Source organism: Molossus molossus, unplaced genomic scaffold (genome assembly GCF_014108415.1).
Source record: "Molossus molossus isolate mMolMol1 unplaced genomic scaffold, mMolMol1.p scaffold_m16_p_7, whole genome shotgun sequence".
NCBI lineage: Eukaryota > Metazoa > Chordata > Mammalia > Chiroptera > Molossidae > Molossus > Molossus molossus.
In genome coordinates, this window is record NW_023425401.1 from 100928576 (window position 1) to 100950465 (window position 21890).

General features: G+C 40.7%; 1 protein-coding gene across 4 annotated transcripts in view; it reads left to right on the forward strand.

Annotated features, from left to right (window-relative positions):
- The window catches only part of TTC26 (tetratricopeptide repeat domain 26), a 43974-nt gene that overhangs the window by 12771 nt on the left and 9313 nt on the right, over nt 1–21890 (forward strand). The window contains exons 8-12 of one of the 4 annotated variants that reach the window (XM_036246614.1): nt 10401–10475; nt 14773–14875; nt 17409–17464; nt 19140–19193; nt 20260–20323. In XM_036246614.1, coding sequence (XP_036102507.1) covers nt 10401–10475; nt 14773–14875; nt 17409–17464; nt 19140–19193; nt 20260–20323 — 352 coding nt within the window. Of the gene's footprint in view, nt 1–10400; nt 10476–14772; nt 14876–17408; nt 17465–19139; nt 19194–19520; nt 19636–20259; nt 20324–21890 lie in introns of those variants that run through there. The other 3 variants (XM_036246615.1, XR_004957332.1, XM_036246616.1) reach the window with 3 other exon arrangements.

The following is a 21890-nucleotide window of genomic DNA, read 5'->3' on the forward strand; positions in this document are numbered from 1 at the left end:
CAGTTCCATCTGGCATTGTGCCACCCAGAGCAGGAGGAGGAAAGAAAGAAACTGAAACCAGCAAGTTCACTGTATCAAAGTAAAATTTGTGAAAATGTAATAGCAAGGAACACGATTAACTTAAGTCATGCTTACAGCAGATTCCACTCCTCAGGGAAACCATGTTTAGTAGTTGGCAGGGGAGGGGCGGGGTGGAGAGCTCGTGTCTTTAGCATGAGCCCAGATTCACTTTCCGTGGCTAACGTCAATAAAGGTGGTCAGTGTGGCAAAAGAAGTGCCCGTCAATTAAATTGCTCATTACTCTATTCAGTCGAAGAGTCCATTTATATGTTACATAAAATACATTCCTGGGTATACTCATTTCAACCAAAGAGTCCCTTGAGTCTACCTAATTGGCTCATTTCCAGCATCAGCAGTTTAATAATAAACTGCGTTTGTAATTTGATCTCTTCAGAGTTTTCATCCTTGGTAAGAACAAATAAAAGAAATATATTATTGCCTTTCTACCTTGAGTCAATCTTGGGGACTTTGCCAATTTTGGTAGAAAATCCAATCTATTATGTTTATATTTTATCTGCACACATTCTTTTTATAGTCTGATGTGAGTAGCATGTTTAACCAGTATTCAGCAGGTCTAGTGCTATCCAAATCAGGTCACCAAACGTCGATGTTTCTCTCTCTCTTCCTCTCTCTCTCTCTCTCTCCCTCCCTCTCTCCCTTCTACTCTATCTGAAGATAAATGCAAAAAAATGTCCTCGGGTAAGGATAAAAAATTTTAAAAAAGATCATTGATCACAGATCACCATTAACAAATATAATAATAATGAAAAAGTTGGAAATATTGCAAGAATTTACAAAATGTGATGCAGAGACATGAAATGAACAAATGCTGTTGGAAGATGATGCCGGTACACTTGCCAGATGCAGGGTTGCCACTAACCTTCATTTTGTAAAAAATCTGCAATATCTGCAAATCACAATAAAATGAGGTATGCCTGAGGTATGCCTATATAAGATTGTCATGATTTCTCCCTTAAATGTTTGCTAGAACTTATTGATGAAGTCAACTAGGCTTGGCTGGTTTTATTTAATTTTTTTTTTCTTTTATCCTCACCTGAGGACATTTTTTGCATTTATCTTCAAATAGAGCGGGAGGGAGAGAAGAGGGAGGAGAGACAGAGAAACATCGATGTGAGAGAGACACATTGACTGCTTGCTACCCACACAACCTTAATCGGGGCTGGGGACAAACTGCAACCAAGATACATGCCCTTAGCGGGAACTGAACTCGGGACACTCTGGTCTGCGGGCCGACGCTCTAACCACTGAGCTAAACCGGCCAGGGCGGCTTGGCTGGTTTTAAATTACTAATTCAGTTTTTTTTTTGTGCCCTTGGCCAAAATTGAACCCGGGACTCTTTGGTCCACAGGCCAACACTCTACCCTCTGAGCCAAACCTACCAGGGCTTAATTTTTTTTTTTCTTTTTTGATTTGAGAGAGACAGGAATGGAGGGGGAAAAAGAGATAGAAATATTGATGAGAGAGAACATTGATTGGCTACCTCCTGCATGCCCCCCACTGGGGATTGGGTCCACAACCTGGGCATGTGCTTTGACCAGGAATCAAACTGGCGACCTCTTGGTGCATGGGTCGATGCTCCACCACTGAGCCACACCAGCTGGACCTAATTCAATCTTTAATGGTTATAGGACTACTCATGTTTTCTATTTCTTATGTTGTTTTTTATTTTTATTTTTTTGTTAATCCTCACCTGAGGATATTTTTCTATTGAATTTTAGTTAAGAGTGAAAGGGAGGGAGAGGGAGAGAAAGAGAGAGAGAAACATCGATTGGTTGCCTCCCAACTGTGGCTGGGGATGAAACCTGCAGCCCAAGTATGTGGCCTTTGATCAGGAATCAAACCTGAGACCCTTTGGTCCACAGGCCCATGCTCTAACCACTGAGCAGAATCAACCAGGGCTTTTGTGTTGTTTTTTGATAGGTTGTACTTTTTTACAAGTTTGATGACTTCATTTATATTTTCTTTTTAGTTTGTCAAAAAAAAAAACAACTTTTGGTTATATTAATCTTCTCTATTGTATCATTGTTTTCTACTTTATTAATTTATGTACTTTGTCATTTCCTTCCTACTGTTTTCCTTCAGTAAGTTTGCAGTACTTAACTTTTTTTTTTATTCCTCACTCAAGGATATTTTTCTACTTATCAGGTAGAGTGGGAGGGAGGGAGAGAGAGAGACAGAGAGAAACATCGATGTGATAGAGCCACATCAACTGGTTGCCTCCTGCACAACCCGACCAGGGCCGGGGCGGAACCACAACTGAGGTATGTGTCCTTGACCATAATTGAACCCATGACTCATCAGTTTGAAGGCCGACACTCTAACCACTGAGACAAACTAGGGCAGTTTGCAATATTTAAAAACATTATTGAAATGAATGTTTAGCTTGTTAATTTTCAGCCTTTCTTCTTTTCTAAAATATACATTTAAAATGATAAATTTCTAAGTATTACTTTCACTGCATTCAAAGTTTGAGTATCCAATATGACTTCTGATTTTCAGTATGAGTTATTTTGGATTAATTAGAAGAATTCTTCATTTCCCAACACATGGCAAAGTCTCCAGTTACCTTTTTGTTAAGATTAATAGCACAATTACATTGTGGTCTGAGAAGTTATCCAGTATGATTTGATTCCTTTGACATTTATTTCTTGAAACTTGTTTTATGGCTCCAATACATGGCCTGTTTTTCTAAGCTCTCCATCTGTACTTGCAGAGAGTACACTCTGAAGGCATTTGGTGCAAGATTCCATATATGTCCATTAAGTCTAATTATTCTTTATGATATCAAAGCTTCTATCACTTTACTAATTTTATTGTGTCTGCTTACTGTTAATTACAGAGAGAGGTGTGTTAAAATCTCTATTATTATGAATTTGATTCTTCTGATTCTTTCTATTTTTACTTTATATATTTTGAGATCAAGTTTTTAGGAATGTACAAATTTTAAATGGTTACATTTTTCTGGATGAATTGAATCTTTTATCAGAATAAAGTGACTCTTTTTCCTGTGATTATGCTTTTTGTCTTAAACACCATTTCATGTTCTATTAATGTAGTTTTTCTTCTTTGAAATTTTTTTTCCTTTATTGATTTTATTTTATTTTATTTTATTTTATCCTCACCCGAGGATATTTTTCCATTTTTTGTACAGATAGAGTGGAAGTGAGAGAGGGGAAGGGAGAGAGAGTGAGAAACATCGACGTGAAGGGACACATCGAGTGGCTGCCACCCGCACGACCAACCAGGGCCGGGGACAAACTGCAACCGAGGTACGTGCCCTTAGCGGGAACCGAACCCGGGTCTCTCCGGACCGCAGGCCGATGCTCTAACCGCTGAGCCAAACTGGCCAGGGCTCCTTTATTGATTTTAAAGAGAGAGGAAGGAAGAGGGAGAGAGAGATAGAAACATCAATGAGAGAGAACACCAATTGGCTGCCTCCTGCATGCCCCTCACTGAGGAACAGACTCACAACCTGGGCATGTGCCCTGACAGGGAATCGAACTGTTACCTCTTGGTGCATGGGTCAACGCTCAATCACTGAGCCACACCCGCAGGGCGATGTAGTTTTTGTTTTTGTTTGTATTTCTAAGGTATATTTTTACATCCTTTTCCTTTTAACTTCCTTATAACTTTATATTTTAAGTGTGTCTCTTATAAACATGTCATTGGTTTTGTTTATCTTGTCTGAAAGTTTATCTTTTAATTGGACTATTTAATCTAATTAGATTTAATTACTGGTTATATTATAATACTAGTTACTTAGGTGTAAATCTACTGTCTTGTTTTGTGTTTCTGTTTATCTCACCTATTTCTTTTTCTCTCCTTTTGGTCAATTTTTGGGTGTTTTGTGTTTTTGTTTTTGTTTTTGTGTTTTGGTACGTGCCTCTAGCTGCTAGGGTCTAGCGGGAACCAAACCCGGAACTCTCTGGTCTGTAGGCCAGCTCTCCAACTGCCGAGCCAAACCGGCCAGGGCTTGTTTTTTTTTGTTAATCCTCACCTAAGGATATTTTTCCCATTAATTTTTAGAGAGAGTGAAAGGGAGGGAGGGAGACAGACAGAGAGAGACAGAAACATTAATATGAGAGAGACACATCGATTGGTTGCCTCCCTCATGAGCCACTACCAACACTAGGGATGAACCTTCAACCCTGGTACGTGCCCTTGACCAGGAATCAAACATGAGACCCTTTGGTTCAAGGGCTGATGCTCTAAACCATAAAGCCACACCAGCCAGAGCATGGATTGATTTTTATTGGCTATTTTTTTTTTTATCCTCACCCGAGGACATTTTTCCATTTTTTGTTCAGGTAGAGTGGGAGAGAGAGAAACAGAGAGAGAGAGAGAAACATTGATGTGAAAGGGACACATCGAGTGGCTGCCACCTGCACGACCGACCAGGGCCCGAGGACAAACTGCAACCGAGGTACGTGCCCTTAGCGGCAACTGAACCCGGGTCTCTCTGGACCTCAGGCCAACGCTCTAACCGCTGAGCCAAACTGGCCAGGGCTATTGGCTAGTTTTTAATCTTTACTTTTTTTCCTGTGCTAGTTTCAGAAGTTATACACTCTGTTTTCATACTTTAGCGGTTACCATAAAAATTACCACAGACATCCTTCATTTATTCAAGTTTAATGTTAATCTTTACTTTTCTCCTAAACAGTACAAAGACTTGACAATATTTTCACTTCACTTACCACCTTCCTAACTCATATGCTATCATTGTCTTGTCCTTTAGTACTATATATATAATATTTTTATTATTGATTTTAGAGAGAGAGGAAGGGAGAGGGAGAAGGAGAGAGAGACAGAAGCATCGATGAGAGAGGACATCTATTGGCCACCTCCTGCATGGCCCCCACTGGGGATCAGGCCCACAACCTGGGCATGCGCCCTGACCGGGAATTGAACCGGTGACCTCTTGGTGCATGGGTCAGCACTCAACCACTGAGACACACCAGTCAGGCATAATCTATCTTTTTTAATAAAAATTTTTTTAGTTTTTATTTTCTTCAGTTTTACTATGATTTAACTAGATGTGAACTTAAAAATAAAATTTGTCCTCATGGGACTTACAAAGTGGTGGATTGATGATTCTAATCAGTTAGAGAAAATTCTTAATCATTTTCTTTTAGATTTTTCTTCTACCCATTATTGCTCATATTTCACTCAGGAACTTAAATTGAGCATATATTAGACTCTTTCACAGTGTTGTCTAACCCTACCCTCTTTTCTTTATGTTCCTCTTTTTGTCTGGCCATGCTGTACTTTGCAGAATTTCTTCACTCATATTTACACATTCACTCATTCTTTTTTATGCTGAGTCAGACCTGCTGTAAAACTGGTTGTAGGCCCTGGCCGGTTTGGCTCAGCTGTTGGAGCGTCAACCTGCGGTACAGAGAGACCCGGGTTCGGTTCCCGCTAAGTGCATGTACCTCGGTTGCAGTTTGTCCCCGGCCCTGGTTGGTCGTGCGGGTGGCAGCCACTCGATGTGTCCCTTCACATCGATGTTTCTCTCTCTCTCTCTTCCTCTCTCTCCCTCCCGCTCTATCTGAATGAAAAATGTCCTCGGGTGAAGATAAAAAACAAAACAACAACAACAACCAAAAACCGGTTGTAGGGGATTCCAGGGATTTCAGGGCTGATCAAGGAAACAGATATGACCATGAGGTGACAGTAGCACCCACAAACTGTATTTGGGTGACTCTTTGAAAGATTTTTGTGTGGAGGAAGTTCCTCATAGCATGTGACTGTCCAGAGGCCATGACACAGGGACCCTCATTCAGAAAGGGAGGAGCGCCCTGGCCGGTTTGGCTCAGCGGTTAGAGCGTCGGCCTGCGGTCCTGAGAGACCTGGGTTCGGTTCCCGCTAAGGGCACGTACCTCGGTTGCAGTTTGTCCCCGGCCCTGGTCGGTCGTGCGGGTGGCGGCCACTCGATGTGTTCCTTTCACATTGATGTTTCTCTCTCTCTCTCTCTGTTCCTCTCTCTCCCTCCCACTCTACCTGAACAAAAAATGGAAAAATGTCCTCAGGTGAGGATAAAAAAAAAAATAAAAAAATAAAAAAAAAAAAAAAAAAAAAAAAAACAGAAAGGGAGGAGGAGGGCAAGGTAACTCCCAGGGAGGAGGGAGTTTGGAGAGGGGCTTGCTTGTGTAGCTGATGTCTCTTAGCAGCAGGTGGGGGGTGTTGGGGTCAGAGACTGCTTGAGGTCTAATAGGCAACAGCAGCTCAGGTTCTTTATAGCTCTAGGGTTTATCTTATCTATGGTTAGCAGATGTTCAGGAAGTCTGTGGGCTATGAAAACCAGGCAGGGTCTCAAAAACTAAAAGCATGCTTACTGGGGCTACATTTAAAACAATTCGATGAGTAAAATAAAAATAAAAAAAAATTAAAGCTTTTTTAGAAAATGTTTGAGCTATTGGATCTCAGCCTACTGTGAAAATATAAACAAGCGAGGGGCCAGTATACAGTGGCTATTTTGGGCTCGTTTATATGACACCTAGCTATCTGTTAAATTTTGTTGAAAATATTTTGTATTTCTAGTTCTTTCTTAAAAATATTCACTTTTTGCCGTTTCCAATTTTATGCTTTCATGCTCATCTTTTATTTTCTTAAACATAGTCTGCATACTTGTTTTGTGATCTGAGTCTGATGATTTGAATTTCTGAAATTTTTGTGGGTCTGTTTCTGTTTTTTCTCATTCCTCCCGGTTCTCCCTCAAGGAGTCTAGTTTCTTTGTATGTCAACTTATCTTCGACTGTGTGCTTGACGCAGTACCTGAGAACTTACTTACAGGAAGAGTCAGGCCTACAATGAGGCACTTCTCTCCCTGAGTGATATGCATTTGCTCAGTCAGATACCCCGGAGAACTATCACTTTGGGACCACCTCGAGCCCACTTCAAGGCATGAGGTCGCCTAAACTGCCCTCAGGACCCTAGGTGGGCCGTGATGCTGCGCGAGGGTGTTCCAGGTCTAGCATCCTTCCCATGCCAGTGGCTCTGTGGGCCCTGGCTGCTTGCGATCCTGCTGGACTCCCTGTGCGGGCCCCGGGTTTGTTGGTTCTTGTTGCCTGGCATGACTGTCAACTAAAAGTTTTAATTTTATAGACTCAGCAAAGCCTTAGGGCAAAAATGGCTTTCATGCTTGCTTCCTTCTCTAGGTAAAAGATTTAATTTTATAGACTCAGCAAAGCCTTAGGGCAAAAATGGCTTTCATGCTTGCCTCCTTATCTAGGTTCTGTTTTCCCCTTCATTTTTGGTCTGGTAACTTCCTACTTTCTTTGGTAGTTCTAAGAAAATGTTTTAATAGTATATCTCTTTTTATTTAGTTGTTTTCAGTGAGAGCATTTATTTGAATAATCTAGCCCAGTGGTGCTCAAATTGTGATCTGGGACTTCGCTTCATGGGGTCTGTGAGGCAGGCAGGGCCTGGACTTGAGTGAGACCAGGTGCAAACTGGAAAGTTCAGCAGTTGCACACTGCCCAGGTGCGAGTGGGTGCTGTTTGGGAACTGTGCCCTGGGCACCTTGCTTGCCTCGCCCTTGGTTCTGGCTGGCCCTGCCTGAGATTAAATCTATTCTCATAATACGAAAAGATTTTGTCTTTTCACTTTCATTCTCTCAAGTGTTCAACCAAGTTTTCCAGAGACAGTGTGATTTCAAAGTAGTTCAAATGCAGTACAGATATGCCGATCTCGCTGTCCTCTGTTAAGCCAGACATTAAAGAGAACTGCAAACATGTAAGGCAGTGAGACAGGCCAGTGCGGTAGGACAAGGGGAATAAGGAAACCACAGATAGCTGAGCAAACTGGCCGAGCAGTTTGCAGCAGATACCGGTCACCTCCCTAGACACAACAGCTAGGCCCCTAGGCCCAGAAAAGCCGCAAAACCAGGTCGGAGATGCCAGGACCAGCTGCAGTGACTAACAAGCTCCTGCCCAGGCACTGACCGATCAGTGGAGACCATGACCCTGAAGGAGCTCACCTAAAAACTGATGAATATTCTGCTGAAACCCTCCCCTGAGAGCTTCCCTAAGATTCCCACCTGCAAGAGACAAAGGACTGAGCGAGCACCCCTCCAGGGAGCACTCCCGAGTCATTCCTGCCCCTCTCCTTCCCCTGCAGGCGGCTCCCAACTCCAAGGGCCCCCAGGCCACTTGCACCTTCCCTGGCTAACCCTGACCCCGCCTCAGTTCCCTTTTTCTCTGACCTCCCAGTGGCCTAAAGCAGCCCAGCCTGGTCTCCTGTTGCTTTTTTTGCTAAGCCCTCCCCTGTTTCACTGTCCCAGGCTTTACTAAATGTACCCTCATAGCCACTTGGACTCATATTGTGAAATCTTTCCTGCGTGAAGTCAAGAACCCAAATACTACCCTTGGCCCTAGGCAGACCCGCTCGGGACCAGGGCCCACTCTTCTCACAAAATGTTTGTCTTGGAAAATATAGTCTTTTTAAATAAAAAAAAAATGTTATTTATGTTTATGTATAGTAGATTTATATTCTTTTTATTAATTGAATACTTAAAATTTTTTGTTTTAATTTCTAATACAATAAATATTGATGGCTATAACCCACATAAACAAAAGCTCTTTCGGATTCTTAATATTTAAGATTATAAAAGGGATCTTGAGATTTAAAAGCTCGAAAACTACTGATCTAGCCTAATATTACCTAACACTGCGGAACTGCTGCTGTGATAAGAGACGGGATTAATATAGGGTCGCTGAGTAGACGCACACTCCCCTCTGCGATCAGGTAGGATAAGCTTAGAGTGGTTAGTGACAATAATCAAGAATGTAATTATTTTATCCAGAAAAGCTTGGCTATCTACTAATGAAAGGAGGAAAAGGAGGAAGAGAGGATTACTTAAAATTATTGATTGGCAAGGTAGGAATAGCAGAAAGCTGAGGAAGGGGTAAGTCTACTGTCTTAGTGAAGACACTGGGAAAGGCTGACCATTTGTTCTAAGGGGTATTCAGGGGGTAAGAGAATACAGAAGAGATCTGATAGGTCTAATAAATTAAAAAATAGCCCAGCTGGTGTGGCTCAGTGGATTGAGCGTCATCCCATGGACTGAGAAGTTCTGGTTCAATTCCCAGTCAGAGCACATGCCCGGGTTGCGGGCTCAATCCCCAGTATGGGTCGTGCAGGAGGCAGCCAATCGATGTTTCTCTCTTACACCGATGTTTCTATATCTCCCTTCCTCTCTCTCTAAAATATCAATGAAAACATCAAAAAAATTAAACAGGGAAGATGTATTTTATTTTATTGATTCATTCATTCATTTTAGAGAGGAAGGGAGAGAGAGAGAAAAACATCAATTTGCTGTTTAACTTATTTTTTTTTTATTGATTTTAGAGAGAGAGGAATGGAGAGGGAGAAAGAGAAACATCAATGAAAGAGAACAACAATTGGCCGCCTTCTGCATGCCCCCCACTGGGGATTTGGCTCACAACCTGGGCATGTGCCCTGACCGAGAATCGAACTGGTGACCTCGTGGTGCATGGGTCGATGCTCAACCACTGAACCGCACCTGCCGGGCTGTTCAACTTATTTATGCATTTAGTGGTTGATTCTTGTATGTGCCCTGACCAGGGATCAAATCCACAATCTTGCTGTATGAGGACAACGCTCTAACCAACTTAGTACCCTGCCAGGGCAGGAAGAGGTATTTTAATTGAGTTATGTAAATAAATAGCAATTCATCAGGAAGGAGGTACTATGAGAATTCAGGACATAGATGGAATGGTCAGGTTGAAGAATCAACCTCAGTTGCTATACGTTTAACTCTTTTATTACCCTTGGCCCTGAAAGAAAAGACAAACTCGATGAGTCTTCAGACTTGGGTTCCCAATTTCAAACTTTCTGTTTAGTGTAAAGTTCAAGTCACTTAACTTTTATAGGCCTCAGTGTTCTCAACTGAAAAATGAGGATACTAATAATTACATTATTTCTTAGGGTGCTGAGAAACAAATGAAATAGCATGTTAAATTATTTGAAGCTATAAAGCATTGTGCAAATATGTTGTATTAGAACTACACACATCATGCCCTGGCTAATTTGCTCAGTGGTTAGAGCGGGCCGTGGGTTCGATTCCGGTCAATGGCTTGTACCTTGGTTGCAGTTCAATCCCCAGCCCTAGTTGGGGTCATGCAGGAGGCAATCAATCAGTGTGTCTCTCTTACATAAATGTTTTTCTTTCTCTCTCCCTCCCTCCTACTCTATCTGAAAATCAATGGAAAAGTGTCTTCAGGTGAGAATTTTTAAAAAAATTTTTTTTAAAGATCTACACGCGTCATTTTTATAAGTCTTTTCTTTTTCAATTTCAGGCAGAACTCAAAAGCTTGATGGACAACGCTTCTTCTTCCTTTGAATTTGCTAAAGAGCTCATCAGGCACAATCTGGTGAGTAATAGTTTCCTGTTTTGACTGACTTGAGTCCCGCCCTCTTAGGTACATCTCAGCAGTTAGAAAGAAGAATGAAGGGAGATGACTCAGCAAATATTCCTCTACTCCCAGGGAACTGCTCCTTGCTGTGGAGGAGAGAAAATGTCTTTAACATATCAGGCCCTTTCATCAAGGAAATCCTTATTGGGAGGGCAGTAATATACAGGGTGGGCAAAAGTAGGCTTACAGTTGTATACACATAAGTAAAACAATAATCAATATATAACAATACAAGAATAAACTATTTTGGCCCTGGCCGGTTTGGCTTAGCCGATAGAGCGTCGGCCCGCGGACCAAAGAAGCCCGGGTTCGGTTCCCGCTAAGGGCATGTACCTCCGTTGCAGTTTGTCCCTGGCCTCAGATGGGGTCGTGTGGGTGGCAACCACTCGATGTGTCTCTCTAGCATCAATGTATCTCTCTCTCTCTTTTTCCCCCTCTCCCTCCAGCTCTATCTCAAGATAAATGAGAAAAAAAAATGTCCTCGGGTGAGGATAAGGAAAAAAAAGAATAAACTGTTTTGTATACTTACAACTGTAAATCTACTTTTACCCACCCCATACATATAGGGGAGGAAAAATAATTTTTATTTTACTCTTCTAAATTTTTCTGGCTGGTCTAATAACAAAATTGACATGAGACAGATTAACCAGAGAAAATAGCCAAGTGAATTACATGTATACATATAAGGGCTTCATAAGAATGTGGTCCCGAGGACAAAACAGGCAGTTGAGGCTTATAAGCTATCTTGAGCTAAGGAGAAAGGGGGCACTGATGGGACTTTAAAGAGAAGCTAAGCAATTCACAGGCAGATGCCAGGGAGCAAACATTTGGTACACAGATTCTCGTTGGGCTCCCCAGAAACAATGGGACTCCAGGAGGAGTCTAACAAATAGGGCTTGCTGGGGCTCCCTGTCTGCCACACGAGCTCACATGAAAATACAGTTACTATGTAGCTCCCTTCCTGGCGCAGGCTTTTCTATCTAAATTCCTTTATGCAGGTAAGGAGGAGGTAAAAGACTCCTCTTGAGTAAGGTAACCAGCTAAGAATAATTAACATCCCAAAAAAGGCATGTGCCCTGGCCGGTTTGGCTCAGCGGCTGGAGCGTCGGCCTGCGGTACAGAGAGACCCGGGTTCGGTTCCCGCTAAGGGCACGTACCTCGGTTGCAGTTTGTCCCCGGCCCTGGTTGGTCGTGCGGGTGGCAGCCACTCGATGTGTCCCTTTCACGTCGATGTTTCTCTCTCTCTCTTCCTCTCTCTCCCTCCCGCTCTATCTGAACAAAAAAATGGAAAAATGTCCTCGGGTGAGGATAAAAAAAAAAAAAAGGCATGTTTTAGAGTGACCAACTCTGCTCCCCCCCACAAAGCATTTAGAAAGATGTGCAAGGCAGTGTAGATCCAAGTGTTTGGTTTGTTGGTAAAGACAAAGGAATAATATCTCTTTGGAGGTTAGAAGACATGGGAAGGGTTTTCTGGTGAAAGTGAAAGTTGAGCTCATCTTTGAAGATGGCTGAGATTTAGAACGAGCATGGCACTTATGAAAGGTTGGAGAAGATTGAGCTTGCCGCAACAGAAAGTTTGTACTGGGGCATAGCGGAAAGTGAAGTTCTTAGTGGAAAAGTGAAGGGGTGATTAGGGTCAGGGCTGGGTTACGATGGCCATTGCTAAAAAAGTCAGACTCAGATTCAGTTTGACTCTATTGACCATGAAACATCATGATGCAGAGCAGCTGTTTGGACTCAGACATCGGGGGACACTGGGCAAATCGTTTACTACTGCTGACTCTCAGATTCCTCATCTAGAAATGGCGATAGTGACTACACCGTTTCCTTCTGATTTCTGTTTCTGTTCTGGCACCAGTTCTGCCAGTATACAAGCTGAGAACCGTCGTTGTTTCAGACTATCTCCCATAGCCCCACCCCCATCCTTGATTTATGATATCTACTCAGTCACTTATTTCTATTAATCCTTTCTTGGCAGTGTCTTGTATTTATTCTGTGTTTTGTCTCTAAGTCAGGCCTCCATCACAAAGATAGTCTTCTTTGGATAGTTTCTAGTATGAGCTTGGGCCTCTTATCTTTTCACTTCTAATCTAGTTTATAAATAAAGCAGGATTAAATCTGTGGAGAATGGTGTGTTAAAGATAATAGTCTGGACATTAAGCTTGGAGAGAGATCAAGACCGGAGAACAGGGTTAGGAGTTCTTACAAGAGAAGTGAATGCTAAAGTCCTGACAACCAAATCTGGAAGACAGGGTTAGAAACAGAAATATGGTTCCAAGCAAGCATCTGTATTTAATGGGTTGGAGGAAGGAGCATAAGCAAATAAGACAAGAAAGGGCAGGCAAGAAAGAGCACCCAATAATGTAATGTCATTTACAACTCCACATTTGAACCATGGGGAGGTTTTCATTTTTATTTATTTATTTATTTATTTATTTATTTATTTATTTATTTATTGTATTTTTACCCAAGGACATTTTTCCACTTTTTGTTCAGATAGAGTGGGAGGGAGAGAGAGAGAGAAACATCGATGTGAAAGGGACATATCAAGTGGCCGCCTCCCGTACGACCCAACCAGGGCCCGGGACAAACTGCAACTGAGGTACGTGCCCTTAGCGGGAACCGAACCCGGGTCTTTGTGGACCACAGGCTGATGCCTAACCGCTGAGCCAAACCAGCCAGGGCATGGGGAGATTTTTTTTTTTTTTATTCTTTTTTTTTTTTTCTGCATTTTTAAAAACTGATTTTTTTTTTTTAATTTAATTTTTGTTACAGATGTTTCTGCTTTTTTACCCCATTGACACCCTCTTCCCCATCCCCCTCACAACGTCCCCAGCTTTGTTGTCCCTGTCCATTGGTTATGCATATATGCATATAAGTTCTCTGGTTTATCTCTTTCCTCCCTCCACCACCCCCTCTTCTGAGGGTTGTCAGTCTGTACTCTACTTCCATGTCTCTGGGCATGGGGAGGTTTTTAAAAATGATGCATGGGCTGCACCCCCCAGAGATTCTTATTTGATGGTTAGGCTGGGGCCCATCTATCAGTATTTTTCTTAAAAGCTTCCCAGGTGGATATAATATACAGCCAGAGTAAAACACCACTATATGTATATAAAAAACCCACTATATATGGAAGGAGCATATCAGCTAGTAAATAGGGATTATTCTTGGAGAGTGAGATTGAAGAGAAGTAAAAATATGAACATTTCATTTGTGAAGTTTTTCCCCCAATGAATACATATTACTTTTATTGATTGATTTTTGAGAGAAAGGAAGGGGGAGAGGGAGATAGAAACATCGATGAGAGAGAACATCAATTGGCTGCCTCTTGCATGCCCCCCAGTGGTGATCGGGCCCATAGCCTTGGGCATGTGCCCTGACCAGGAATCGAACTGGCGACCTCTTGGTACATGGGTCGATGCTCAACCACTGAGCTACACCAGCTGGGCTAGCCTACTTTTAACTCATTTAATCTTCATAATAACCCTAAAGGTATATATTACTAATGCCATTTATTTATTTTTAAAAATATGTTTTTATGATTTTAGAGAAAGAAGAAGGGAGAGAGAGGAACATTGATGCCATTGATTGGCAGCTGCCTTCTGCACACACACACACCCAACCCCAGCACCCTGGCCATGTGCGTTGACTGGGAATGGAACTGGCAACCTTTTAGTATGTGGCACGACACCCAACCAACTGAGCCACACCGGCCAGGGCTAGATATTTTTTTTTTTTGGCGAGGTCAAGGTCGTATGTATGTAGAGAGCTTCAATGGTATGTTCATCCTTTCAAAGAATAGCTGAGTACCTCTATACTAGTTACAGTTGCAGGGGCTGGGCGTACACAGTAAGTGCAAAATTCCCTGTCATGTGGAGCTTATATGCTGGTGGGTATAACAGATTAACAGACAAAAAAATACATGAAATGAAGTGATAAGTGCAATGAATAAAAATAAAGGAGGATATGGGTATAAAGACTGGTAGTGGAGATAGATTTTTAGATAGCGTAAAAAATGGAATATTTGAATATAAGTATCAAAATCAGAGGGGAGGAGAAAGGAGAGATGGTTAGAAGCACAGGTAATAGTCAATAATACATTCAGTGAAAGATAAAAGTTCTCAAGATATTAACTGATTCTCAGGGCTATTTTTGTTGGGTATTATGTACCCAGTTATAAGTGGCAGCTCCTGAAACATTTCCACCAATAAATGTATTTATACTTATTGCCATAACACAGCTTCTATATCTCTAGGTTGTTTTCCGAGGAGGCGAAGGGGCTTTGCAGGTTTTGCCTCCCCTGGTTGATGTCATTCCTGAAGCTCGGCTAAACTTAGTGATTTACTACCTCCGTCAAGGTAAGAAAATTTCATCTTGATCTTGCTTATAAAGGTGTATTTTAGAACATTTAATCTCTAACTGAACTATTTGCTTAGGTTTTAAAATCCATAATACTTCCAAAAATAGATTTGTAGTAAGTTCAAAGTACAGAGCAAGTTTTTTGGTGCTTATCTGTTGTCCTTTACTCTTTAAAAAAAAATTTTTTTTTTTCTTTATTGATTTTAGAGAGAGAAGAAGTGAGAGGGAGAGAGAGAGAGAAACATTGATGAGAGAGAACATTGATTGGCCGCCTCCTGCATGCCCCCCCTCCCCCTACTAGTGATCAGGCCCACAACCTGGCATGTGTTCTGGCTGGGAATAGAACCGGCGACCTCTTGGTGCATGGGTCAGTGCTCAGCCACTGAGCCACACTGGCCAGACTGTTGTCCTTTACTCTTTAGCCTCTCTTTCTTCCTCTGTTGCTTCCACCTTCTCCCTCAATCAGTTTTTCTGTTTTCCTCTCCTTTGTTCTTTACCCATGTATTTCAGTTTTCCATTGGTTTTCCTTCTCCCTGGCAGTTCTTTCTTTTTGTCTAGGTTCCGCTATGTCTAACGTACATCCACATCTTCCTAAGTCTGTTTTAATCACTAAGTGTTTTCGATCCGCTCTAATTGTCTGCCTTTCTGTTTCTTTATACCCTTCATTTCTTATGAGAAATATTATGATTCACCCTTTGAGACGAAATGGAGGGATCTGAAGAGTATTATGCTAAGTAAAATAACCCAATCAGAAAAAAACAAATATCACATGATCTCACTTATTTGTGGAATATAATGAACAAAATAAGCTGATGAACAAAACAGATCCAGAGACATGGAAGTAGGGATCAGACTGACAAATTTCAGAGGGAAGGGGGGTGTAGGAGCGGGAAAAGATAAACCAAAGAACTTATATGCATATATGCATAACCTATGGACACAGACAACAGTACAGGTGAAGGCTGGGGGGGGGGTAGGTAGTGAGGAGGAGGGTGACAATAGGAGAAAAAAGGAGGGACATCTGTAATTAAAAAATTAATTAATTAAAATATATAAAGAAAGAAGTACTATGATTTAAAGAGAATGTGTTAGTTATTGTCCCTAAGTAAGGTTAAAATGGCTAGACACATGCCTAAAGCAGCCTTTAAATAATTTTTTTTCTTAATTTACTTTTAGAGAGAGAGGAAGAGAGAGGGAGAGAAAGACAGAAACATCGATGAGAGAGAACATTGATTGGCCGCCTCCTGCATGCCCCCAACTGGGGATCAGGCCCACAGCCTGGACATGTGCCCTGACTGGGAATCGAACCGGAGACCTCTTGGTGCATGGGTCGATACTTAACCATTGAGCCACACTAGCCAGGCCTAAAGTAGCCTTTTAATGTAACAGTTATAAGTATAGGGTAGTAGCAGCCACTTGGTGGTGGCACTCTGTCATGGACCTCGGACTAACAGTGTGGGCCTTTTTAGGTGTATGGTAGAAACCAACCAGAAAACCTATTTCTCTGAGGAAAATGTAAGTGTTCATTGAAATAAGAACATGAACTTGCAAATAGTTCTCTCTGTGATAGATAAGCACAAAGAAATATACTTTGGGATAAGAAATAAAGAAACATCTTATATATTTTATAAATTAATTATTTATTTTTTAAATTGATTTTAGAGAGAGAAAGAGAGAGTCATCGATTGGTTGCCTCTAGTACATGCCCCAACCTAGGATCAAACCTACAACCTGGGTTACATTTCCTGACCAAGAATCAAACCCGCCACTTTTTGGTGTATGGGACGATGCTCCAACCAACTGAGCCACACCGGCCAGGGCCAAATTAATTTTTATTATAAAAATTTTCAGACATAAACAAAAGTAACTACTATGGACACGCAAATATCCATCCCAGATTCAATAGTTTTCAAGATACTGACAGTCTTTTTTCACCTGTCTTCCCTCTCCCTCTTTTTGTTGCTAAGATGTTAGAAAGCAAATCCCAGATTTCATGTAGTTTCACTTGTACATGCTTAATGCAGAGGTCAGAAAAAGTAGGTTTACAGTTGTGAGTACACGAAACAGAGTTTATTCTTGTATTATTATATATTAATTATTGTATTATTTGTCATTTTATTATTATTATTATTTTCTGTCCTTACTGGTAATCATGGCTGATAATTTAACCTAATTTTTCCCACCCCTGTGTATAGCTCTCTTTTTTTGTTGTTGTTGGAAAAAAGAAATATTTTTTAAAATTATTGTTTTTCTTAGATAACTTTAATGTCATTGGTGTGTAATACCTAATCCATATTCTTTGCTTGAACATTTTTTAGGTGCTTCATGACTTACTATGGGTTTCCAAAGGACATTTGTATATCTTTAGAGTAACTATTCAACATTGAACTTGACAGAAAATTAGAGGACAGATAAAATAGATCATAATTCTCATGAATGTTTGAGTACTGAAGGATTTTACTTTTGGGGGACTGTTTCAGAAGAGTTTGCTGAAATAAGGACTAGTATAGCTACTTAATTTTTGTATTTCAGATGATGTACAAGAAGCTTATAACTTAATCAAGGATCTGGAACCTACTACTCCTCAGGTAATTAAGAATGTCATAGCCCTGGCCGGTTTGGTTCGGAAGCAGAGCATCGGCCTGCGGACCAATGAGTCTCGTGTTCGATTCCGGCCAAGGGCATGTACCTTGGTTACAGTTCGTCCCCAGCCCTGGTCAGGTTGTATGGGAGGCAGCCAGTCGATGTGTCGCTCTCATGTCAATGTTTCTCTTTCTCTCCCTTTCTCTCCCTCCCACTCTATCTGAAGATAAGTAGAAGAATATCCTCGGGTGAGGATTTAAAAAAAAAAAAGACTGTCATATATAGCCTGGTCAGTGTAACTCACTGGTTGAGTGTCGACCCATGCACCAAGAGGTCACCAGTTCAATTCCCAGTCAGGGCACATGCCCAGGTTGCGGGCTCGATCCCCAAAAAGGGGTGTGCACGAGGCAGCTGATTGGTGTTTCTCTCACATTGATGTTTCTATCTCTTTCTCCCTTCCTCTCTCTCTAAAAAATCAATAAAAACATATTTAAAAAAATTAAACTCCCTTATATGTGGTCATTTCCTCAAAAGAGTTGAGGTTTGAAAATACTGAAATCTAGAATTCTGATGAAAGCAGTGACTTATATCGCAAGTATAATTGCCTGTAACTTGTCTTTCTTCCCCCACTTGATTATTACCTCCTTGCAGTCAGGAATGTCTGTATTGTATCTCCAATGCTATGTACACTAAGCACACAGTAGTCATTCTACTTACTGAATGAAACACTGATTGAGAAATATTTCCAGACCCCATGAAGTCTAAACAGGTCTATTTCTCATGCATTAAACACTTCTGCATTTTCTGTATAATTCTTTTCATGAGCCTTCTTCAATAAGAAGATCACTCACATAAAAATTGATAAAGCTGCTGCCCTGGCTGGTTTGGCTCAGCAGTTAGAGCATCAGCCTACGGTCCAGAGAGACCCAGGTTCCGTTCCCGCTAAGGGCACGTACCTCGTTTGCAGTTTGTCCCCGGCCCTGGTTGAGTCATGCGGGAGGCAGCCACTCGATGTGTCCCTTTCACGTCAATGTTTCTCTCTCTCTCTCTCTCTTCTTCCCACTCTATCTGAACAAAAGATGAAAAAATGTCCTCGGGTGAGGTTAAAAAAAAAATTGATCAAGCTGCTAAATAAGGGATCTGTTAAAAAATAGGGCCAAGTCTGAAAAGGATATAGGTGAGGCCTTAGGACTCCAAAAGAGAAAACCTTACAAATGGAAACCAGAGGACAGTTTAAAAAAAAGAAAAGAAAGAAAGAATTACTAGCAAAGGAAGGTTGTTATCGGAAAAGGGAAATAATATATATGTTATAGTCACAGAGCATGACAGTGGCTGACAAAGTGATAAAAATTATTATGTAAACATTTTACTGTTAATTTGTTTCCATTATATTGAAATAAAACAACACTTAACTCTTAGAAGTTTCCACTGAGTTATTTCTGCTTAGGATTGAGAATTTACAAATATGGTGAGTTCTGTTATATGGACACTTGCTTGCTGGAACCAAATGAAAATCCCTTAATTCTTTTATTCAAGCCAGGGAGAGAAAAGAAAAGTGTGACTCTGGCTGACTTTTGATAATACATGTAAAATATTGAGTTGATGCAAATAATTAACTTGAAAAATATCTCATAGATCCATTTTCCTTTGAAATCAATCAGTGTTACTCCATGTTTTCAGGAGTATATCCTCAAAGGAGTGGTCAATGCAGCCCTTGGCCAGGAAATGGGGTCGGTGAGTATGAAATCACTGGTAATCTATAGTTTGCAAAGTTATAGTATATGGAAAAAATCAAAACAAATGTCACAGGTCAACCAGCAATAAGCTTTCAAATAGGCCCTTCTGCAGCTCCTTGTTTCTCCATATCCCCCAGTCAGATTCCAGTGTAAAAACAATTCTTTGTTAAAGAAAAAAAAAGGCTTTAATGCTAAGAATTGTTGCTTTGTTTAAGAAGAGCCCAATTTTTAAACAGTGTATATATCTAATAACAAATCATTGCACAGCTTCATTATTTTTCAGTGAATTTTGTTTTTTAACATTTCACACCTCTATATTTTACAGCTATACTTTTGGCATCTGTAAAATGGGAAAAATTGTTTCTATGGGAAATGTTTTCATAAACATGAAAATTGTGTCTAAAATTAAGCTCTTATTCATCTAATATTCTAAAAATAATAAGAATTCTTGTATCCTTTATAACTCTAATATTCTAAATAAGAATACTACATTCTCTTTGGAACAAAGTGGGATATAAATAAATTTTATCTCCAGCTCACTTCACAGTGCCTTCTTCAACAGATAGGCCATAAATAGTTACTAAATAAATGAATGAGTTTATTTAATAAATATTCCTCGTTATAACAATAGTCCTACCACAAGTTCTGATATATGGTAAAAGAGCAATAAATACTTGTTGAGTGAATTAATGAGTAAATAAATGAGTTCATTTAATGAAGGTACTTTTAGTATAGAACTTGAGAATGAAGAACTAAAGAACTAAAATTCTTTTAAGATAGAACAACTTCTTCTCCTCCTTCCTCCTCCTCCTCCCCCTCCCCCTTCCATTCCCCCTTCCCCTCCCCCTTCCCCTCCCTCTCCTCCTTCTCCTTCTTCCCCAGAGTATGTTTTAATTCAGCTTTGGGTTATCATTTTCAGGTTGTATGCTAATCAGAATTAGTTTTGTGTTGGGAGGATTTAAAACAAGGGTATGTGTTAAATCCTGATAAATATGTTACAAAGTATAATATAAATAAAATATTTTCAGCTTGTTCCTCTATATCAGCTCTGCTTTGTTTTTCAGAGAGATCATATGAAAATTGCCCAGCAGTTTTTCCAGTTGGTGGGAGGATCAGCTAGTGAATGCGGTATGTCTGAAATCTGGACTTCTGAGCATGATTCATAACCGGAGCTGGTCGTGTACTGACTGGTGAAGTCTGATTCTCTGTCCAGGGAAACATCTGTGTGGTTTCCCATTATCAAGTGGGAAGTCAGACACAGGAGAGACGATTGGAATTAGCTCTTCTCAGCATCTCAGCTGAAATGGGATGAGAGAATATAAAAATAGAGAATAAATGTGTTCTGTAGTTTATGAGAGTTTTAAATTTTTGATTTTGTTTTTTATTTAAAACATTAACTTTAATTGATTTTACAAAAGCTCTTTATCTGTTATAGTTTTGTTGTGTTGTAGATATCTTTCCTAGTGGGTCATTTGACTTTTAACTTTGCCTATCATAGTTTTTGTTATATTAAACTATTTATATCTTATTTAATCAAATTTATCTTTTCCATAATGATTTCTTCCATGTGTATCAAGCATAGACAGTCCTTTTTTTTTTACCCCTAGAGTTATATAATATTCACCTCTATTTCCCACAAAAAGTTTTGTGGCCCTGGCCGGTTTGGCTTAGCGGTTAGAGCGTCGGCCTGCGGTCCGGAGAGACCCGGGTTCGGTTCCCGCTAAGGGCACGTACTTCGGTTGCAGTTTGTCCCCGGCCCTGGTTGGTCGTGCGGGTGGCAGCCACTCGATGTGTCCCTTCACATCGATGTTTCTCACTCTCTCTCCCTTCCTCTCTCTCCCTCCCACTCTATCTGTACAAAAAATGGAAAAATATCCTTGGGTGAGGATAAAAAAAAAAGTTTTGTGGCTTTGTTTCTGTTATTTATTTATTTATATTTTTAATCTTCACCCGAGGACATTTTTCCATTTTTTGTTCAGATAGAGTGGGAGGGAGAGAGAGAGAGAGACAGAGAGAGAGAGAGAAACATCGACATGAAGGGACACATCTAGTGGCTGCCACCCGCACAACCCAACTAGGGCCGGGGACAAACTGCAACCGAAGTACGTGCCCTTAGCGGCAACTGAACCCGGGTCTCTCTGGACCGCAGGCCAACGCTCTAACCGCTGAGCCAAACCGGCCGGGGCTGTTTCTGTTATTAAAATATTGATCTCATCAGTCAAGATTCAGTATAAGACTTGAGGAAGAGTTATATAAAAAGGGCCAACAGCCAGTGGGAACCAGTATGGCTGTCCGTACCGGTTGTCTATGGCCAGCATCTATTCTGATGACATTTTCATGCTAAACTGGTTGGCAAATATTTTTATCACCCCTGGATATTTATTTTTTTAATGTTTCACCAAAACCATTTATTGAATATTTTTTTCATTCTCCATTTCATTCATTCATGCAACAAAAATGTTTTGAAGTGTTGCGAATATAGCAGTAAACAAACTAACAAATCCTCCTTTCTTGGTGGAGCATACAGTGTAGTGGGACAGACTATAAACATAAAAGATAAATAGATTATGCATATATGACAGTGATGAGTTGCCAGGGGGAAAAATTGAGTAGAAACAGAAAAGGGAGGATTAGGAATACCAGTGGCAAGCATAGGGGATACACCGACCACCTGCCACCTCAAATAGGAATATGA